The sequence below is a fragment of the Panthera onca genome, chromosome C1 (genome assembly GCF_046562875.1).
Source record: "Panthera onca isolate mPanOnc1 chromosome C1, mPanOnc1 haplotype 2, whole genome shotgun sequence".
In the NCBI taxonomy this organism is placed as follows: domain Eukaryota; kingdom Metazoa; phylum Chordata; class Mammalia; order Carnivora; family Felidae; genus Panthera; species Panthera onca.
In genome coordinates, this window is record NC_138346.1 from 13,963,891 (window position 1) to 13,983,465 (window position 19,575).

A 19,575-nucleotide genomic window follows, 5' to 3' on the forward strand; every position below is an offset into this window, starting at 1 on the left:
GAAAGACAAATTCTTTCCTTATCCACACATTGTCTGACCGGTACATACCTTTTTGTAATTCTTTAAGCCCTCCCCGTGTCCCTACCAGTATTTTCTACCTTCGTTTATAAAATTGGGGCCATGGGTCCTTAACTCACCTACTAAAAGAATACTTGAAAACCCTTGTACTAAATAGACTGAGGGGGGCAGTGGGGAAGGTCTGGAAAGAGCTACTTTCAAATGACCTAACTTTGTTCTTTTTGCAGATTCCTCAATAACGTGTGCTGACTGTGCACTTGGTTTTTTTCTCTTTTAACGCTGCCAGTATTCTCAAGTGTCTTGCATTAAAAGTTCCAACCTAAGCTTAAACGTGTTTTGGAAAATCTGCAGACCTGGGTACATGCCTAAGCGTGGTACTTTCTAAGCCCAAACCCCAGCCCCCTTTGAACAAAACCTAATGGAGGTCGTCTTGATACACGGCAATGTAGAGCCTCGTTCATCACTGTTCAGATGAAATTCAAAAAGCTGTCCCAGGACCCCAAGTGGAGAGTGTGAACAGGTCTCGAACAGGCGTGGACAGTGCACATCACTTCACACTTGATGATGAAGAGCTACTAACTCGATTTGAACATTTCCCTGAACGTGCGCAGAATGAAAGTTCTAAAGATCTACGATAAACTCTTAACTACTTGATTAGCATAATCCCCGTAGTCAGAAATAATTTCTTTTTCATGATGGCACTTTAGGTCCCTGTAAAATTCATCTTTTAATATCCAAATTGGCATGTCTTGCAATCATGTTACGAAGATTATGGGAATATAATATGCTATAGGCTCTTTGCCTCCCTAAGGCCTTCCGGTAAATATTTTAGCGTCCCGTGTGGGTAGTGCTTTCATCACATGGTATTGGCTAGTGTAGTTATTATGTCTGCAAGGAGGCAGATAATAGAAAACAAGTTGGAAACTCCTTTTTTTCATGGCGGGGGCCTTAAGAACACAAGTCTTGCATAACATGGATTTTCAAATGCAACACCTGACGTCATTGACTGTGGAAATTTTACACAGAGCGGCCTATATAAAGCACCCTCCAGAGTGTCCCTGATGTATTCATTTCCAGACTGATGAAACAGCAGTAGTGATCAAACCCCACCTGTAATCAATGAAATACTTAGGCCCTGACATTTAGCGTGAAAGCAAGCAAGTGGAATACCCATTGCATAACTTAGAATATCAGCCAGATGCTCTTGGAATGTACAAATGAAAGGCTTGGGGACTGTTTCTTCCGTTGGCCAAAAGATACAGATTTCATGGTTCCCCATCTTGCCTGCATGGGTGTAGATGTGTCTCAGAAACTTGACAGAAAAGAGATTAAGAGGAGGAGAGAAGGCGGATGTGTAGTTTGAAAAACCACCTTCTGGTCGTGTGCTACACCCTTCTGGCTCCCCATGTATATGAAAGTCATTGATATAGAATATATTTTTAATACTTATAATTTGTGTTTAAAATATATAGAGATCTATCTTTAACACATATGTATTTAAAATATATATCGAGAGAGAGGTTTGCGTTTCTATGAAAATGTCTGCATTCTTGTAGCTTAGCTTAGCATCTAGCCTTTTAATACTTTCTGACCCACATTTATACACGAGGTTCCTCTTTGAATGCATTCCTTTGCTTGTGAACTTCAAAATACTTAAGTAGAATAGCAGGGACGCTTATATTTGACATTCCCCGTAATGATGCAGGGGCTTTGTGGATTCTGAAGAATCTTCAGAAACGTCTAATAAGGAGTCAATTTTAGTTACCAGTTCCACTGAAGTGTATTTTTATCATCATCTATTGCCTGCACGCTTCGTAACTCATGGTTGTTAACTGCGCTGATTCAGAGTCCTTGTTTAACTGGAATATGTACTGTTTCCTCACAACGACTGCTCAGAATATGTATCGCGTTGTACCGTGACATTTAGCAAGTCAAACCAGCAAGGGAAATGCAGAGATCACATTTCCCATTGCCACGAAAGGCAGTTTACTCGTAACCTTGGGGCGGAAGCAAAAGACAGACGACCCCTGGGTTGTCATCACCTGTGTCCCTACTGATGAATCATTTATTTCAGAGAGCTAGAAATTGAAAACTTCCCTCAGACAGTGTCCTATGGCTCAGTGGGCTATGCTTTGATAGTTTCTCTGGGTAAAAGGTAAGCACACGTTCCCCCTATTTTCAGAACTGCCATTGAGCTGGCTCCAGAAGCCCTTGCGTGATCCCCAGAAGACGGCAGATGAAATTTTTAATTCTTCCACTCCAGCTTCTTTCTACTTCTTACAGAAAATAGTCCCAACAGGTGTCTATTTTCAGGCCAAATGAGTAAATAATCACAATTTCTTTCTGATCGGTCACTTACCAAGATATTGAAATCAGCGTCAATAGACCTTTCATAATAATAAGGAAAACTGTAGTTGCCATGCAGAGCAGCTGGAGATGTGTATTTTTAAGCACTCCACACTCAGTTAAGCTGTTTTCCCTGCATGCTAGTCAGAGCTCAGATTGCTCTGCTGACACGGAATGTTTTTCTTTGTTATTGCTGTCCTCCTCATCAGCACTAACACACACCAAGGGCCTATTGTGTACCAGGCACTGTTCTTGGGGTCTCCCACTAGACTTCTGAGTCTGTGCTATTTCCATCATGCAGATCAAGGAGCTGGGATGAAAGGAAGTCACAGGTCATGACTGAGACCAGAGCCAACGGTCAGAGTAACGACAATAAAATCCTGCTTCCCACCTCTCCCTTGCTGCTAACCCTGGACTCAGAAATTTGTCAGTGGAGAAAAATTCACAGTGAAAATGTCTCTTTGTGCTAGTTTTCACAGCGTGGTGAGAAAATCTTTTCCTGAAACTTGGAGACATTTTTCTTATTGAAAAGGAAGTTGCAAATGCGGCTGTAGCGATTGCCCTGTGGGGGTTCTGGTTGATGACCTCAGAAGTCCTGTTTCTCTGATGTGTCAGTCTGTCGATTTTAGCCACTAACTTCTGACCTTGAACCAGACAAATCTTCACAAAGACAGAGACAGAAAAACCATGGCAGGCTGGAAGCCATGTGGGAACCGGGCCAGACCTCACTACCCCTACCAACTCTTGAGGAATGACGGTGAAGCGCGTTATGAGCTTTCAATACTCTAAGACACTTTTTTTTTAGCAGTTTGGGGTCAAGGGACTCCTATATTCAGCTGTGTTTCGTCTTGACCATTCTTTAAAAAAAAAAAATCGTTCAATAAAAACATCTTTATTAGAATCCATGGAATCTTTTCCAGTTATACCCGGTGCAAATACACATGTTGAAGATGTATGCCCTCTAAGAACTATTTCATTCATCTGCTTATTCATTCAACGAAGGTAGAGTGAAATTCCCCTAAAGACTGGGCTCTGTGTTGAACACTGAACATGTACTGTTGGACAAGACACTTCTCTGCCTTTGAAGAGCCCAAAGTCAGTTCTGGAAACGCACAAGGAAACAGGCAATTACCTGCTTGCCAAGAACTCTGCTGATGAACGAGTTCATCGTCTTCAGTTACAGCCCATTTATGAAATGAAGGATCCTGTTCACATGGTCAGACTTAACCTGGCAGAAGTGCTTTGCAAGCATAAAGCACCATATGGTTGTGCATTTTAATCCTTACTCTTAGATCAATCACCTCACGTTAGCCAAAAGTACAGCATTAGAATGCTTGCTGCGTGTGTGTTTTACATACAATGAATATTTCTTTTTTTAGTCAGAAATAAGAAAAGCAGAAAAAGTACAGCTAAGATTCTTTCTGACCTCCGGATCTTCACCTGGCCCTCAAAAGCCATTTTCATGAGGTAAACTCTGCAGTCAGAAGAAACCGTGAGAGCCTAGGTTCTTAACTCCCCACTTAATCCAGTATTCTGAGGCCACATGCATTCCACAGGAAAGATGATGCTGTGTCTCTTCAAAGAGAAGGAGATGTGAAGATTGCCTCACTTGGTTATCCTCAGATGATAGAATCTTACCTTCCCCCACCCCATTTCAAACCAGACAAATAAAATTAACAGAGGCTGAAACCTACTTGCTCCTATGGCATAAACATGATGGCATGGTTACTGTTTTCAATCCCCTATTTTAGCTTTGCAGGATTGTAAAAGACCTATTAGCAAAGTAAATGGAATAATGAAATTGCATATGCTTGCATCGGGCGTCTGAAGACATATCACAGTTCTTTTTAAAATAGCAGCACTTGGGAACATCCCTACCATATGTCATTCCTGTTAGGACAACGATCCAGAGACTTGTGGCTTTGCATCTGACATGATGTGGGGTGCGTATCGACTCGTACCTCTAGGTACGTTTACATGACATACAGAGTTTCCTCCGCTCGTGCCAAAGACGCGAAGAAGCCCTTATGAAAAAGGCCAAAAATTACTCCAGACTCTGTGTTCTACCCCAGGCTGCCACATGAGGGCATTCTTCTCCCAAAATACGTGCAAGCAGGTGTAACCACGGATTTCTGCAAACAGAGAAAACAGGTGTAAGGTTATCTCAGGAGGGTCTTTGGCCTGGTGGGGAGTGTTTCATTATTGGCCGATTCTAACATGATATTTTGTTTTCTTTACGTTACTTTTTCTTTCAATTTCATAGGGTGCTGACCCATGGCTTGGATAACAACCGAAGACTGGATATATTATTTAAGTAAATAGCTTTTGTTTGTGTTTGTGATTTGCAATTGGAGCGCCCTAATAAAACTGGTGTTTCGTTGTGCGTTTCCCATAGGGCTTTTTTGAAGAGGAGGAAGGTAAGGAGTATATTTATAAAGAGCCTAAGCTGACGGGCCTCTCGGAGATATCTCAAAGACTGCTCAAGCTCTATGCGGATAAATTTGGTGCAGACAATGTGAAGATAATCCAGGATTCCAACAAGGTAAAGGAAAATCAGCATCCATGCACATGTGAATAACTGACTCCTTTTTTTTAAGTTTTTTTAGCTGTATCTGTTAAGGTTTTCATTTTCTGCCTGACTGCAAAGTAACCTGCCTCAACCACACGGGAGGTTTTGGCTGTTTGTTTATTCGATGGTTGGCGATTTTTTTTTTTTTTTTTTTTAGTCAAAAATGTTATGTGTGTTTATTTGAGTAACTTTTAGGTAACCTTAGAAACAAGTTACCAAATTCTCTACTTCTGCCATAGATTACTTGCATTTGAATAGCAACCTAAGGGTTAAAGTGATGGGGCCCACTGTTCTTTCCAGAGCTCACGGTGCACACGGGGTTAAGAAGAGGCGGCTACATGCAAACGGTTAATTAAATAGAGCCCAGGGAGTTCCTCGGGAGACAGGTCTAAGTCACAGGGAGAAAGTTCAGGGCTCCCTGAGCAGCTCATTCTTGGCTGGGCAATGCTTCACGGAGGAAGGATGTCTGATCTGGGGATCGCAGAGTGAGAAGCCGTTTGCCGGAAGCAGAGGGCATTCTGAGAAGCCCGGCACAGGCGATGCCAGGGAGGAATGAGAAGGGGACACAATGGCAGGTGTCTGCAACACAGGTTGGACAGAAAAGTATAGCAGAGGAATGCATCTCAAAAAGCAGGTTGGTGCCCACGTGGGGAGGCCGCTGTTGGGCCACCAAAGAAAAGGTCTCTTTTCTCCCCTCCTCTTTTACTCAGCTGGTATTTGGAGGGATCGGGGCATGAGATTCCTGGGTCTGGGTAGAAATTGTCACGATGTGCCCGTCACTCTCTCCCTTAGCTTGAAAGGTAAGATCCCCTTCCCCTTAAAGATGGAAAGAACTCGAATCACCCTCATGGTGGCACTCCTAAATAGGAAACATAGGGTTCCTAGTGAGATGAGAAAAATGCCCAATTTAGTGGCAGGCATCTGCAGTCTTCGTTCTATCATGGCACCTTCTATCAGCTGGTGATCCATCTTGGAGAAACTAGATAACCACTCTGAATTTTTTTTTAATCTGTAAAGTAGATACAGTTATACTCATCTTACAGTATAATTTTAGGAACATCATAAATAAGTTCATGAGCTTCCTCAAATTTCTGGAATCAGATAGGCAGTGAGTACGTAAACAGATGGAGAAAGCTGGAAGAAGTTTAAAAATTCTTCCAGAAATCTTTAGAAAAGAGGCTGAGAATCATCTCTTCCAACCTTGAAAATTCCCTGGCTCTTCTTGGGACCCCTAGCCTGCTTGCTATTTCTGAAGCTTATTCACCAAAGCAGAATTAGTGAAGAAATTATATAGGATGACTTATTGCAGATAAGAGAAGGTATTAGAGAAACTGAAAATAAATATATTTGCAATCATGAGACAGGCTAACCAGTTAATCCACTCAGCCAACAAAGAACCCCCTTCTACCTTACAAGCCCGAGCCCAGGTCTAGGTACATGGCTGAATCGTAGAAGGACAAGGAGATATATTTCCACTCTTAAGAAGCTTGTTTTCTCTGGACGCCTGTGTGGCTCAGTGGGTTGAGCGTCCGACTTAGTCTAAGGTCATAATCTCATGGTTCGTGAGTTCAAGCCCCACTGCGGGCTCGCTGTTGTCAACGCAGAGGTCCTCTGTCCCCCTTCAGGTCCTCTGTCCCCCTATCTCTGCCCCTCCTCTGCTGCGCTCTCTCTCTCTCTCTCTCTCTCAAAAATACATAAAAAGAAAAAGGAAAAAAAAGCTTGTGTTCTAGACAAAAGTGAGGACATTCACTACAGAAGAGAAAGAAAAGAGGGGCACCTAGGTGGCTCAGACGGTTAAGCGTCCGACTTCGGCTCTGGTCATGATCTTGTGGTCTGTGAGTTCGAGCCCCGCGTCGGGCTCTGTGCTGACAGCTCAGAGCCTGGAGCCTGCCTGGGATTCTGTGTCTCCCTCTCTGCCTCTCTCTCTCTCTCTCTCTCTCTGCCCTCTCTCTCTCAAAAATAAACACTTGAAAAGAAAGGATTATAAGTGAAACGCCTTAGCCAGGTGTGTATGTTTGGAAGAACGTCACTACCGGAAAGTTTGGCTCCGGTCCTACCTCTGCCACCATCTGGCTGCTTGACCGCAGTCCGGCCAGTTACTCTTTCTGTGGTTCCAGGGCCACCCAGCCTCTGAAAGGATCCGACTGCCTGTTCTTCCCCACGGGGACAGGGACAGGCCGGCAGGGTGCCAGCGGGGGGAACGCAGAGCACCCTGCTCGCTTCCCGGAGCACCTGCGGCTCACCACTCTCTTCCCCCGTTAACGCGTCCACCCAGGTAAACCCCAAGGATCTGGACCCCAAATATGCCTACATCCAGGTGACCTATGTCACACCATTCTTCGAGGAAAAGGAAATCGAGGACCGGAAGACGGATTTCGAGATGCACCACAACATCAACCGCTTCGTCTTCGAGACGCCCTTTACGCTGTCGGGCAAGAAGCACGGCGGGGTAGAGGAGCAGTGCAAGAGGCGCACCGTGCTGACCAGTAAGTGCCGCCCGCGGCCGGGCGGAGCGCTGGCTGCAACGCGCGCCCCCTGGTGGGGGGCGGGGGTGGTCGCAGTCTCGCGGACAGCCACCCGACGTGTGCGAAATTAGGAATGCCGGCCGGGGAGAGCTGGCGTCCCCCCCTTGGGAAGTCAACCAGGAGAGAAACCGCCCCTACGGTTACCTCATCCGCCCCTTCACTGTAGACGTCAGGGCCGCAAAGGTCATGGTGCCGGTGTCCCGGGAACAGCTCTGAACTTAACCTCTCGTCCCTCCCTGGGCCCACCCCCGGTGACTTGAGGGTTAGCAGCTCTCAGAATTGTGTGCTTGGGGCAAGATTCGAAACCATTCTGGAGCTGGGGCTCCTCACGTGTCAGCTGAACGCAGGGGATGACCTCCCACATCCCTTCCAGCGCTGTCTAGAGCTACTCTAGGAGCCGGGGAGCCTCTCGCTTCCTGAGCAACCGTGCCGTGAGCGCCTGCTAGGTGCCGGGCGCCGTTCTGGGAGCTGAAACAAATGCAACAGGACTCTTGCCCTCAGGGTTCACGGTCTGGTAGGAGAGAGCCAAGTAAAGCAAGACGTTCAGGTGAGCAGAGTATGAGAGAGAAAATGGGAATACGCGGGAGGGGCCCCTCAGGCCGACGGAGGAGAAAGACGCACGAGGGTATTCTAGAAGAATCTTGATGAGCAGTCCTGGATAGCGCAATGGATACAAGAATAGCAGCGACATCCAGATGACAGGACACATTCATCTTCCGGGAAACTTTTTCAGCGCTTTTATCGTAAACGATCGGAACAAAGAGATTATAACGTGCTATTTGGTGGAGACAGAAGCATTCGTTAGTGTGCTTTAGTGTCGTTTTTATTTGAATTATAAGTTGTGAGGGAAACTGTAATCTTTTCAGTGGTTGGAGACTGTAAAGGCCTTAATCCAGCCCATAAAACGAGGACATGTTGGCCAGCCAGGTGCGTACGAGCAAGCCAGGCAACATTAGTTGGGCCAAAACCTAAGAGACGTTAGACACCATGGTATACAGGAGAAAAAATAACTCACATACACAGAAAAAGTGCAGGGTGGAATGTGCTGTGTATAAAAAAGAGATACAAGGGGGGCCCCGGTGGCTCAGTTGGGTAAGCGACCGACTTCGGCTCACATCATGATCTTGCGGTGCGTGAGTTCGAGCCCCGCGTGGGGCTCTGTGCTGACAGCTAGGAGCCTGGAGCCTGCTTCCAATTCTGTGCCTCCCTCTCTCTCTGCCCCTCCCCCGCTTGCACGGTGTGTGTGTGTGTGTGTGTGCGTGCGCGTGTGTGCATCTCAAAAATAAATAAACATTTTCCAAAAGAGAGATACAAGATCATCCGGACCTTCAGGGGTACCCTGGACGCGTCCCTAACCCTCAGGCTTTACATTCTCTCGCATTGCTTTCGTGCAGCCAGTCACTTGTTCCCCTACGTGAAGAAGCGAATACAAGTCATAAGCCAGTCGAGCACAGAACTGAATCCTATCGAAGTGGCCATTGACGAGATGTCCAAGAAAGTTTCTGAGCTGAATCAGCTTTGCACAATGGACGAGGTGGACATGATCAGACTGCAGCTCAAAGTCCAAGGAAGTGTCAGCGTGAAGGTAGGCATTGTCCAGAGCAGAGACACACACGGCCCGTGGCACCTGGTACCAAGTGCCCTAGAAATTTCTGACAGAGGATGTGAGAGCCATTTTTCTGTTCTGATACCATCCGCAACTTTTTCTGAGTCTTGAAAACTTTGTTTTGTTGCCAGTGCGAACACCAGGAGACGAACCTTTTTTTCTTTTCTTTAAGTTTAGCTGAAATAAAATCCTCCTTTCCCATCTTCTCCGCATAAACTCTATTCTATATTCGAAAATCTAATGAGTGAACGAATGAATGAATGAATGAATGACAAATACGGCTGTCTCGTCAATATCTGTCCGTGAGAGCCTCACGAACGTGTTCAGAAACAAATCCTTTAAAAATGTTTATTGGTTCACAAGTTGTGTGTCGGTATTTATCTGAGTGTCAGGGGCCTGGTAAAGCAGCAGATGGCCTGCTCACTGTGGGTGATTAAAGAAAAGAGAACAAACAGACTGTTTGCAGAGGTATAAGCAGTATTTAGGACAAACAACAAGGTGGGCACAGGAGCTGACAAGACCGAGGGGCTGTTACCCGCCCCTAGATCCGGAGCTGGAGAGGAGACAAGAGCGGGTTGAATAGAGCGAGAGCTGGGAGAGCCAGCTGCTGAGGCCACCTCTGCCAGATAGAGGACCACACAGAGGAAACCCTGTGGCCAACAAACCCAGCCCGGCTGGGACCAGGGAGATTCGGGTGAGGCACTCACCTCGGGCACAAAATGTAAGTGGGCATCAAAAACCTCAGTACCCAGGATAGAATAATATTTGTGCGATGCCAACAATTTATAATGAGCAAAGAGTTAAAATTTTAAACAAAGGCAGGCCCATAACAATGCCGTGTGGAACTACATAGGAGCCCGAGGCAAAAAGGAAAAATCAGTGAGGCCGACCCTGATGTTGACCTGCTCTCCTCTTCCCCGCCCACCTCTTCTGCGTGTCCCCATGGCTGACTCGAAATAGTAATAATAATTTTTTTTTTTTTAAGCCGGAAGGCAAAAGAACCATTGCTGTCCTCCAAACGGGACAGCTTCTCTCAGCATAGAGCTGTGTCAAGGAAGGTGGACGTTGGACCGGGGGGCACAAAAGGGAGCATCCAGAATGTTTACTCATTGTGCCATGCTGGCAATACCTGGCAGGCACGGGCATCTGAAGGCAGCTCGAATACAGTGTTAGCTTCCTTCTGCTGTGACCTTATTCCTTCCAAGGCCCACAGTCACATGAAGAGACCATAAGCACTAAAGGGTACGGACTCCTTCGTGAATGGAAGCCTACGCATGTGTGCGAGCAGGAGTGGGTCCTGGCATCGTGCATTCATTCGGCAAATCTGATAAATGCCTCCTCCGGCCGGAATCTAGGCCAGACTGTTAAGCGGAATCCGGTGAAAAAGTGACTCCCAGGGGGGTGCATACGCGAATGGCTGCCATTAATAGTGAAGGGTTGACTTGAATGTGAATAGAAAAAAAAATAAATAAATAAGTAGTACATCACACATTTGATTTCACAGATATTAAAATTCAACGTGAGTAAATCAAAACGAGTCTAGTTTTCAAAGATAGTAAGAAAATAACGGTGCAAGCAGAGGGAAGACGTGACAAAAAATGTGAAACGAGGGACAAGTGACCGTTTGAGAGAAGGTACCGTGAGGTATAGCACGCAGCGGGATCCTTCAGTAACTTACTGACTTCTGAGTGGGGGGACAGCAGAGAAGACAGGTAACAAATCGGTGGACCCCACAGCAGCATGAGAGGATGTGGGCGCTGCATGATGGAAGCTACTCCTTCTAGCTGTGGAGAAGGCTCCAGCCAAGGGGGAGATGGGTTTCTCCTCAGACGTTTCTCTTCTCCCCCCACAGGTTAACGCTGGGCCGATGGCCTACGCACGAGCTTTCCTTGAAGAAACCAATGCGAAGAGATACCCTGACAACCAAGTAAAACTTCTGAAGGAAATATTCAGGTAAGCTTTTCTTTGTTGGAATGTTCTGGAACTCCTTCAGGCAGGAGCCACCCGCCCGACCCTCTCCAAGGCAGCAGAGTCTCACCGAGGCCCGACTTTGAGTTGCCGCTTTCTGGGGCTGGCCGTTAATTTGCTGACTGCTGTCCCCAAAGGCAATTTGCGGACGCGTGTGGACAGGCCCTTGATGTGAATGAGCGCCTCATCAAGGAGGATCAGCTGGAGTACCAGGAAGAACTGAGGTCCCATTATAAGGACATGCTCAGTGAACTCTCCACAATCATGAATGAGCAGGTAAGACCTTCCTGGAGGCGGCCCACGCTGCCAGTTCATAGGAAGTGCCCATTTTAGCCCCGGTGCCAGGAGGCCTGTAAATGCCTCCTCTCTTTCGTGACCACCATGGCGCTGAGTTGCTCCCTCCTCCGTGTACAACATTCCGTGCCTCTCCAAACAGAGATCAGGTTGGGGAAAGATCTATTTAAAAAACAAAAGAGAAGATGAGAACCCAGGTGATTTCCGAAGTTCTCAGATATGTTTAGCCAAACCATATGAGCTACTGGTTTTCTAGAACAGATGGAACCTATTAGACAGTAAGGAACAGCGGGCGACGTTCCGCTAGGTTTGCTGCCACTCCCGTCCCGGATGTAGGACGTCCCAACTCCCAGGCTGTGACACGGAGTCCCACAGTTCCGCCACCAGGGGTCTCTGCACCATACTCCAGAGGAACGCCAGGACTAAGGGCCTGGCTCATCACGATGGAGACTGCCTCTACACAGGCTGGGCCTCCTGAAGATGTGCAGAACTGGGTAAAACTCGATCCTCTACCCCACCAGCAAGTTATCCATGATTTCTGGCATGTAGCCAGCATGTTCTATAAAGCTGTGCACAAAATCTGGATATTCATTAATCACGGTACTTGGGAGGGACACATAATCAAGTGGTCGAAAGCCAAGCGCTATTCTTTGGCTTCCCAGCATCCATCAACTCTCACACTGGACCTGGACATCTATCTTATTACCCGTGGCCCCCTCCAGAAGTTAGATGTGCTCTTTATGGAATAATTGAGGGAGGGGGACAATTTGAATAATCTCCTGATAGTGCCTCATGCATAGTAGCCACTCACTAAAAATGCGTTTCCTTTCATCTCTTTAAATGGCCGAGCACTGGGGCGCCTGGGTGGCTCAGTCGGTTAAGCGGCCGACTTCGGCTCAGGTCATGATCTCACGGTCCGTGGGTTCGAGCCCCGCGTCAGGCTCTGTGCTGAAAGCTCAGAGCCTGGAGCCTGTTTCAGATTCTGTGTCTCCCTCTCTCTGACCCTCCCCCATTCATGCTGTCTCTCTCTGTCTCAAAAATAAATAAATGTTAAAAAAAAAAAATTTTTTTAAATAAATGGCCGAACACTATCCACACTATTCACAAAGCCTGAAATGTATCACATGAATGTTTTCTTCTGAGTGCATTTCCCACGTTTCTTTTTTCTTCTTTTCCATTTCCTTTTACTCACATTTTAATTTTTTTTTAATGTTTATTTATTTTTGAGACAGAGAGAGAGAGAGAACGTGAGCAGGGGAGGGGCAGGGAGAGAGGGAGACACAGAATCCGAAGCAGGCCCCGGGCTCTGAGCTGTCAGCACAGAGCCCGACACGGGGCTCGAACTCATGGACCGTGAGATCATGACCCGAGCCAAAGTTGGACGCTTAACCAACTGAGCCTCCCAGGCACCCCTCCTTTTACCCACATTTTAAACTCTCCAGAGTAGCCAAAAACATTGGTTAATGGACTTACGTTGGAGATCATTTATCTTCCTGGCTAGGATTCCTCAATGAGGGATTATTATTCGTGGTTTCAGATGATTAAGAGGTGATGGGAATTAAAAACTCAAGAGGGATGCCTCGCTTGCAAGGGGTGATCACATCTGAGAGTGAAACAAAAATAACAAGCAATGGATCTTAAAGTTGGAAAAGGTGGTAAAGAAATGCTTGTTTCCAACTATAAATTGCATCTGACCTTGAAACTTCTGGCAAAAAAATGCTTTTCTCTTTTTTTTCCTGACAGCTTTGTCACGGTCCGTGTCTGTACAGCTTCTGTTCCTCTGTGTCTAGTATTTCCCTCAGTACTATAAGCAAAAGTGGTATGTTTTTCTTTCCTTTTGTCTACACTGTCCTTTGTGGCCTTCTAATCTGCCTACCCCTTCCTACTTGTTCATATTCCCCAGATATCTCCATAGTGGCTAGTGTTCTCTGAGTGTTTCATTAGAAGAACTTTATTTCCATTTCAAGATAGGTTGATGTGGGGTGGGGGGAAGCTTGCCAATCAAAGTTAACAACTTAGCTTTTTTTGTAAGTTTATTTTATTTATTTATTTTGAGAGAGAGAGAGAGCACACGCCTGCAGGGGAGGAGCAGAGAGAGAAGGAACAAGAGAGAGAATCCCAAGCCATGGAGCCCAATTCAGGGCTCCAACTCAAGAACCGCGAGATCATGACCTAAGCCCATGACTTGAGTCAAAATCAAGAGTAGGACGCTTAACCGACTGAGCCACCCAGGCACCCCAACAACTTAGCTTTTAAAAAGAAAATTCATACTCCCCCAATTTATAAAGTGTATTTGATTGAGCTCATTCGTATCCTAAACGGAGATTCCGTATACCTCAAATTGCAACAAAAACAAAATAAAACAAACAAAAGAGACAAAGACAAGAACCAGGTGATTAAGAGGAGAGAAAGATAATTTTTTTTCCCAGGAAACCTTTGCTAAAAGAAGCAAAGTCAAAACAAAGGTTCTGTGCTTCCTAGAAATTGACACAAAGAAAAGAAATGGATGGATGGCACAGATCATATTATTCAGTAAAATAGACCGATTTGTCAGCAGGAAAGATCGACTTTCTCCCAGTCCTGGAAATTTGTCACATCAGTTATATATGGGACAATGACTACAATATGTGTCCTGTAACATGTACATGGTATCTTCAAAAAAAGTTTTCCTTAAAACTGATTTACTCTACTACATTTCCACCTTAGATTGAAATGAGGACAAAGTATTAACTCCTAGCTCTGTAAAAGAGATTCTAGAGGAAGAACTGGTTAATCAATAATTATCAGTCATAAGTATAAATTGTCCATAGCAAAACATAAGTTATCTAGAGCAAAATAAGCTATTGTCATGGCAAGTATCGACAAGTGTTATTTGTTGGTTGTAATGAACAATTTCCTGAAATCAGAAATAGATAGCCAGTGATAAAGATCTACAAAGTCCATAGTATTTTTTAAAATGGGTATTTAGCTCAGTTCAGATTTACAACAACAACAACAAAAATTATTTGCTTCTTTTCTCAATTTTTCTTAATGAAAAGGCACCTGGCCGTAATGATTGGGTTCAAACTGTAGCGGAGGGAAGAGTAGTCAAATTTTAGTGTAATCCTGTAATGCATGAGCAAACCATAATCTGTAAGCATGAATACATTCACATACTTTTATACTCATGACATGTTCTGGGGAAAGTTACATATATAATTACAGGGAAGAGAGAAATTCTACCATTGAACCTTTAAAAATAGAAATAGTGGGCATTCACTTTTGAATGTCCCCTCTCTGAAAGCTTTCCTACCATTCTTCCTTTCTGATCTTATACTCTAATAAACTTTAGCCTGCTGCGAAAGAAAAGGAAAGAAAAGAAAGGAAGGAAGGAAGGAAGGGTTAGAATAGATACAGAACTTTAGAAAAACAAAAATAGAATTAATTGGGGCACCTGGGTGGCTCAGTCAGTTGAATGTCCGACTCCAGCTCAGGTCATGATTTCACAGTTCGTGGGTTCAAGCCCCTCATCAGGCTCTGTGCTGACAGCTCAGAGCCTGGAGCCTGCTTCGGATTCTGTGTCTCCCTCTCTCTCTGGCCTCCCCTGTTCTCTCTCTCTCTCTCTTTCAAAAATAAAAAATAAAACATTTTTAAAAATTAACAAAAAGAAAGAAATAGAATTAATTATGCAACTCATTCCAAGAGTGTCCAGAAAAATCTCAGCTAACAGGGTATCCTAAAGCCACCTAATCAGTGAAAGAAACGTCCGTGTAAGGAATGAGATGGAAGAGGATAAAAAGGATAGACGAGATAAAGCAGTTGGAGTTGCTAAATGACAGGCAGACAACTACCTTTATAGGCAGCCGGGAACGCCACACTATATTATAAGTAGCCAAAACATCAAAGCGTCCTTTAATGGAGGCGTGAGACATACATGTAAGTAACTGGATGAAACATAAATATAAGATGCTCATTTGGAGTCGGCTCCAGCGGTGAGGACGATAGCATAGTGAAGTCAGCAGCGGGAATGGATCTCAAATATAAAGTACAGAGAGAGGAGCAGATCTACTCTGCCACAGTGCCAAGTAGGCAAGATGCAAAGTCATCTTGTTCTGGGAGCTTCAGATACTCTCTGCACACATTATTTCCCAAATTACTGGCGCAGAACTTGTGGCGTTGATCGTAAGAATTTGTTGGCAGTGTAGGGTACCCAGATGCTTGGTGCCTTGTGCAGACAGAAGTGTTAATCTGTCTTAGAAGAAGGTTAGAGCTAAACCACAGTAATTTGTGAAGCTAGTGGGAAAATCTTCATAACTAGAAATTTGAAATATTCATTAAGTCTCTTCTTTACAGAGATACATCTTAGAGATGTCCAGGGGGTCTACTCTTGTTATAATATTTACATTTCATTATTTGAACAGATCTGACAGGAGAGTATTATTTGACACGCTAATATTATTTTCAAAGTCAGGTCAAGGTATATTTTTTTTCGTACATTAAATTTCCATTAATGCAAACATTTAAATGACCTTTCAGATGCTTCCCTTTCTTGTAGATGACAATGTGAATTACAAACTTTTAAAGTAAAGTAAAATTCTGGAATTATTCAGATACCATCATAAAGCGGTTCACTTATAAATTCATATGTGATAGCTGAAGAGTACCGTGAAGCTATTTTTTTTTCAATATATGAAATTTATCATCAAATTGGTTTCCATACAACACCCAGTGCTCATCCCAAAAGGTGCCCTCCTCTATACCCATCACCCACCCTCCCCTCCCTCCCACCCCCCATCAACCCTCAGTTTATTCTCATTTTTTAAGAGTCTCTTATGCCGTGAAGCTATTTTAAATCTTGCCACAATGCTGACGGCATGGGCTTGGAAAAAAAAAAAATTCTTCAGAACTACTCTAATAAGTACATTTCCAAAAGCTTGCAGAATCCTTGTGGGGAAGAAAAAGATCCTTGTTCTGGCTTTTCATTTCGCGTTTGGTGATATTAACATGAAACTCTCGATTTTCGCTATGTTTTGTCCTGTCAAGATTATGTACAGGGACGACCCATCAAAGCGCGGAGCGGAGCGAACCTGTCCACGAGTAATTAGCAGGCCGGCTCCCCCTTTACCCACTGTCTCCATCTCAGCCAGTGAGGACACTTGAAGGGAGGTCTACTGCATCAGACGCGCCTCGAAGGGACCCTTCTGAATTTGTAGCTCATCTCGGGGAAGAGAAAGACTTAATTTATTTGAAGTTTTTATAGTGTTAATATTTTTTTTTTTTACCTCGCTAGCTTGAGAATTTCGCCAGCTTTCGGCTTTGCACATTTCTTATGATTTTTTTATTCCTTTGAGCAGCATTGATCAAGCCAAGCTGAATATTTGCCGTGAAATTCCAACGAATGTGTAGCTCAAAAGCAAACCCTAAGTTTGCTGTCAGTTATAATATGTTCAATACCAAGTCCTAGTACACAGATTTTAAAGGTCAAAGTGAATGTTTTTGTAACATTTAAGCATATTCCAAATGTAAATAGAAGATTGTAAAATATATGGTTTTTACCAAATTTAAAAGAGCCTTTTTAGTTAATACTTATGACAGTGCTAAAATTATATGAATAACATTTCAGATACCATTATATTAAAATATTTGTGTATGTGTACAAACATGTTGATAAATACTAATCTCTAAAGTTTGTGGAGTTCCTTTATTTGTAATATATGTGCTCTCAAAAGCAATGGGATGTGAAATTATGTATTTTGTTGTTCATAGAAATAAAAAATACAATTACTTTGCATTTGGTTCCCTCTTGAAGAGTGGGTGAATTGCTCCTAAAAGTGGTTTACTGCTGGACGTCTGCTAACGCAATCTTACACTCACTCCCTGCGGTGCCTTTTCAAGAAGGCAGGAAAAGAACTCAACCAGCAGCCAGGCAGTTCTTCCAAAGATCAATTGGATGGGCCAGGGGTTTCCAAAGTTAGATCACTAGAATGATTGGGGAAGATAGAATGAATCAGAATCTTAAGGGTTGTGGTATTTAATAGGACTCTTCACAAATATTCCATCTCTACACTCTATAAACCTGTGGTAGGAGTGCACGTTCCCGCCTCTTTTGAAGTTAGACTTGACCACGTGACTTGCTTTTGAAATGTGAGCAGAAGTGACGTGTGTCATTCTCAGGCAGATCCTTAAAAGCCAGTGGGTGGTGCTGCCCAGTCCCTTCACCGAAGCAGTCACATGGAGATGAAGCCTCTATCAGCCTGAGTCCCCAAGTGACCACAATGAGCACACACACACACACACACACACACACATGCACACACACACTAACCTTGTCGAACTAACATTCCCACTGATAGAGTCTAAGAAATACACTTGGTTGTATTAAGGTCCCCACGATTCAGGACCTGTTTGTTACTGCAGCATTATGAGCTCATCCTGGCCGATCTGTGTTTTCAACAGAGTTGTGACTGATCTCCAGCCGGGTCTGGGAACCACTAACACATCCTACCTCCTCCCTCAGCCACCCCTGTCCCCCAGCCAACGCTGGCAGCAGTGAGACTGATCTGAGCTGCCTCCAGATGCAGAAGGCAAGCTCAGGAATATCATTTTATATTCATCCTCCACAGCCATTCCAAAGGTCCAGCCTCAAATTAGGGTACTTTGGCTGAGTTTGTCTTTCTCCTTCAAAAGTCCGTTGGCCAGGGTCTACAGAGGGCCACAAAGGAAGGTCGAGCTTAGATATATTTAAATGCTGTGAATGCAGAAGGAACAATATATTAGATGAAAATTCTGATCGCTCAAAATTTATGTAACTGTTCTTTTCTAAAATAGAACTCACTTAGAACTCACTGCTTTATTAAAAAACAAAACAAAACAAAACCCTGTGATGAGCTAACATCTGATTCAAGGTATCACTCCCAGCTTCATCCTGACTCCAGCTCTCTGGATATCTGTCTGGCTGTGTTAGAATCTTTGCTCTTCTAACCTACTTTCACATCATTCTGGCCCCAGGAACTTGGGAAGACTCTGCTCCTGCTGTTGTTCCCTCCCAATTCCCACCCTTAGCTTCAAGTCCTCGAGCCCATCCCAACACATTCACCCCCCTGCCCTGACACTGTGAAACATGGGATGCCGGTCCAAATCTGCAAATAAAATCTCTAAGGAAGTAATTGGAAATGATAGATTTTTTTTTACTCCCACTAAACAGTGTAGTTTTTGCAACCTCTCTAGAGAAAATCAACTAAGACCATTCTGCCTTCACAGCATCAAAACTCACTCTGCACAATCCCAAAGCATTGTGTTCCTTCCTTCTTTTTCTTTTAATTTTATTTTAGAAAGAGAGAACATAAGCAGGGGGGAAGAGCAGAGGGAAAAAGAGAGAGAGAGAGAGAGAGAGAGAGAATCTTAGGCTGCACACTCATCATGGAGCCCAGCACGGGGGCTCAATCTCACAACCCTGGGATGACAACCTGAACCAAAGTCAAGAGTTAGAGGCTCAACTGACTAAGCCACCCAGATGCCTCTCCTTCCTTCTTTAGACCAGATGCATTGAACTGGCTTCTCAGACTGAAACCAACACACACGTCTTATCTGTTCCACATGGTGTCTTTAGTTTTTTCAATTAGATATCAACACTTAAATATTTGGACACATAAAATTCCAGCTTCTTGGTATCTGTTAAAAGAATCAGGCTCTCTGGCAATGCCGGATTCATATTCCCACATGACAGCAATCAGTTAAAACGGAGACACTGTGGACCCCATTATATGTGCTTTCCAGCTTGCCAGAGTTGGCACCAGGCCCTAATTGACTTACACCAGATCAGCCCCCCTTATTTTGTATTTCCTGCCTAGACCCTATAAGCATGTGCAGATCCCTATTCAAAAGCGTAGTGATTGCTAGATGAGGACAGATCATCTGCTTCAGAATCAGGCAGGACGCATGTTAAAATGCACATCTCTGGGTTGTATCAAACCTCCTGAAATAGAAACCCCTAGGAGCTATAACCAGCTCCATGGGACTCTCAGGCACAACAGGTATAAAAATTCCACTGAGTACTCTAATTAACTATCTCTAAAAATATCCTTTGCAGAAGACTATGCCTTGTAAACCAGAGACCCGATTTTCAGTTGCCAAGACACTGAATTCCTATCTTATATTCTTTTTATCTTTATATAACCTTTCTCAAAACAATCTACAGTATTTTACTCAAATTAATAACTCCTCAAAATAAGCTCTGTAAAAAAAAATGGTAGTAAATTTCACAGTTCTAC

At 44.2% G+C, this 19,575-nt stretch overlaps 1 protein-coding gene across 11 annotated transcripts in view; it reads left to right on the forward strand.

Annotated features, from left to right (window-relative positions):
- The window catches only part of DOCK10 (dedicator of cytokinesis 10), a 266,571-nt gene extending 249,475 nt beyond the window's left edge, over positions 1-17,096 (forward strand). For 8 of the 11 annotated variants that reach the window (XM_078450838.2, XM_078450839.2, XM_078450834.2 and 5 more), the window contains 7 exons: positions 4,760-4,906; positions 7,209-7,419; positions 8,853-9,043; positions 10,917-11,017; positions 11,170-11,308; positions 13,070-13,145; positions 16,349-17,096. In XM_078450838.2, coding sequence (XP_078306964.1) covers positions 4,760-4,906; positions 7,209-7,419; positions 8,853-9,043; positions 10,917-11,017; positions 11,170-11,308; positions 13,070-13,145; positions 16,349-16,410 — 927 coding nt within the window. In that variant the 3' untranslated portion in view covers positions 16,411-17,096. The remainder of the gene's footprint in view (positions 1-4,759; positions 4,907-7,208; positions 7,420-8,852; positions 9,044-10,916; positions 11,018-11,169; positions 11,309-13,069; positions 13,146-16,348) is intronic. The other 3 variants (XM_078450840.2, XM_078450836.2, XM_078450832.2) reach the window with 1 other exon arrangement.
- The last annotated feature ends 2,479 nt before the right edge of the window (positions 17,097-19,575 follow it).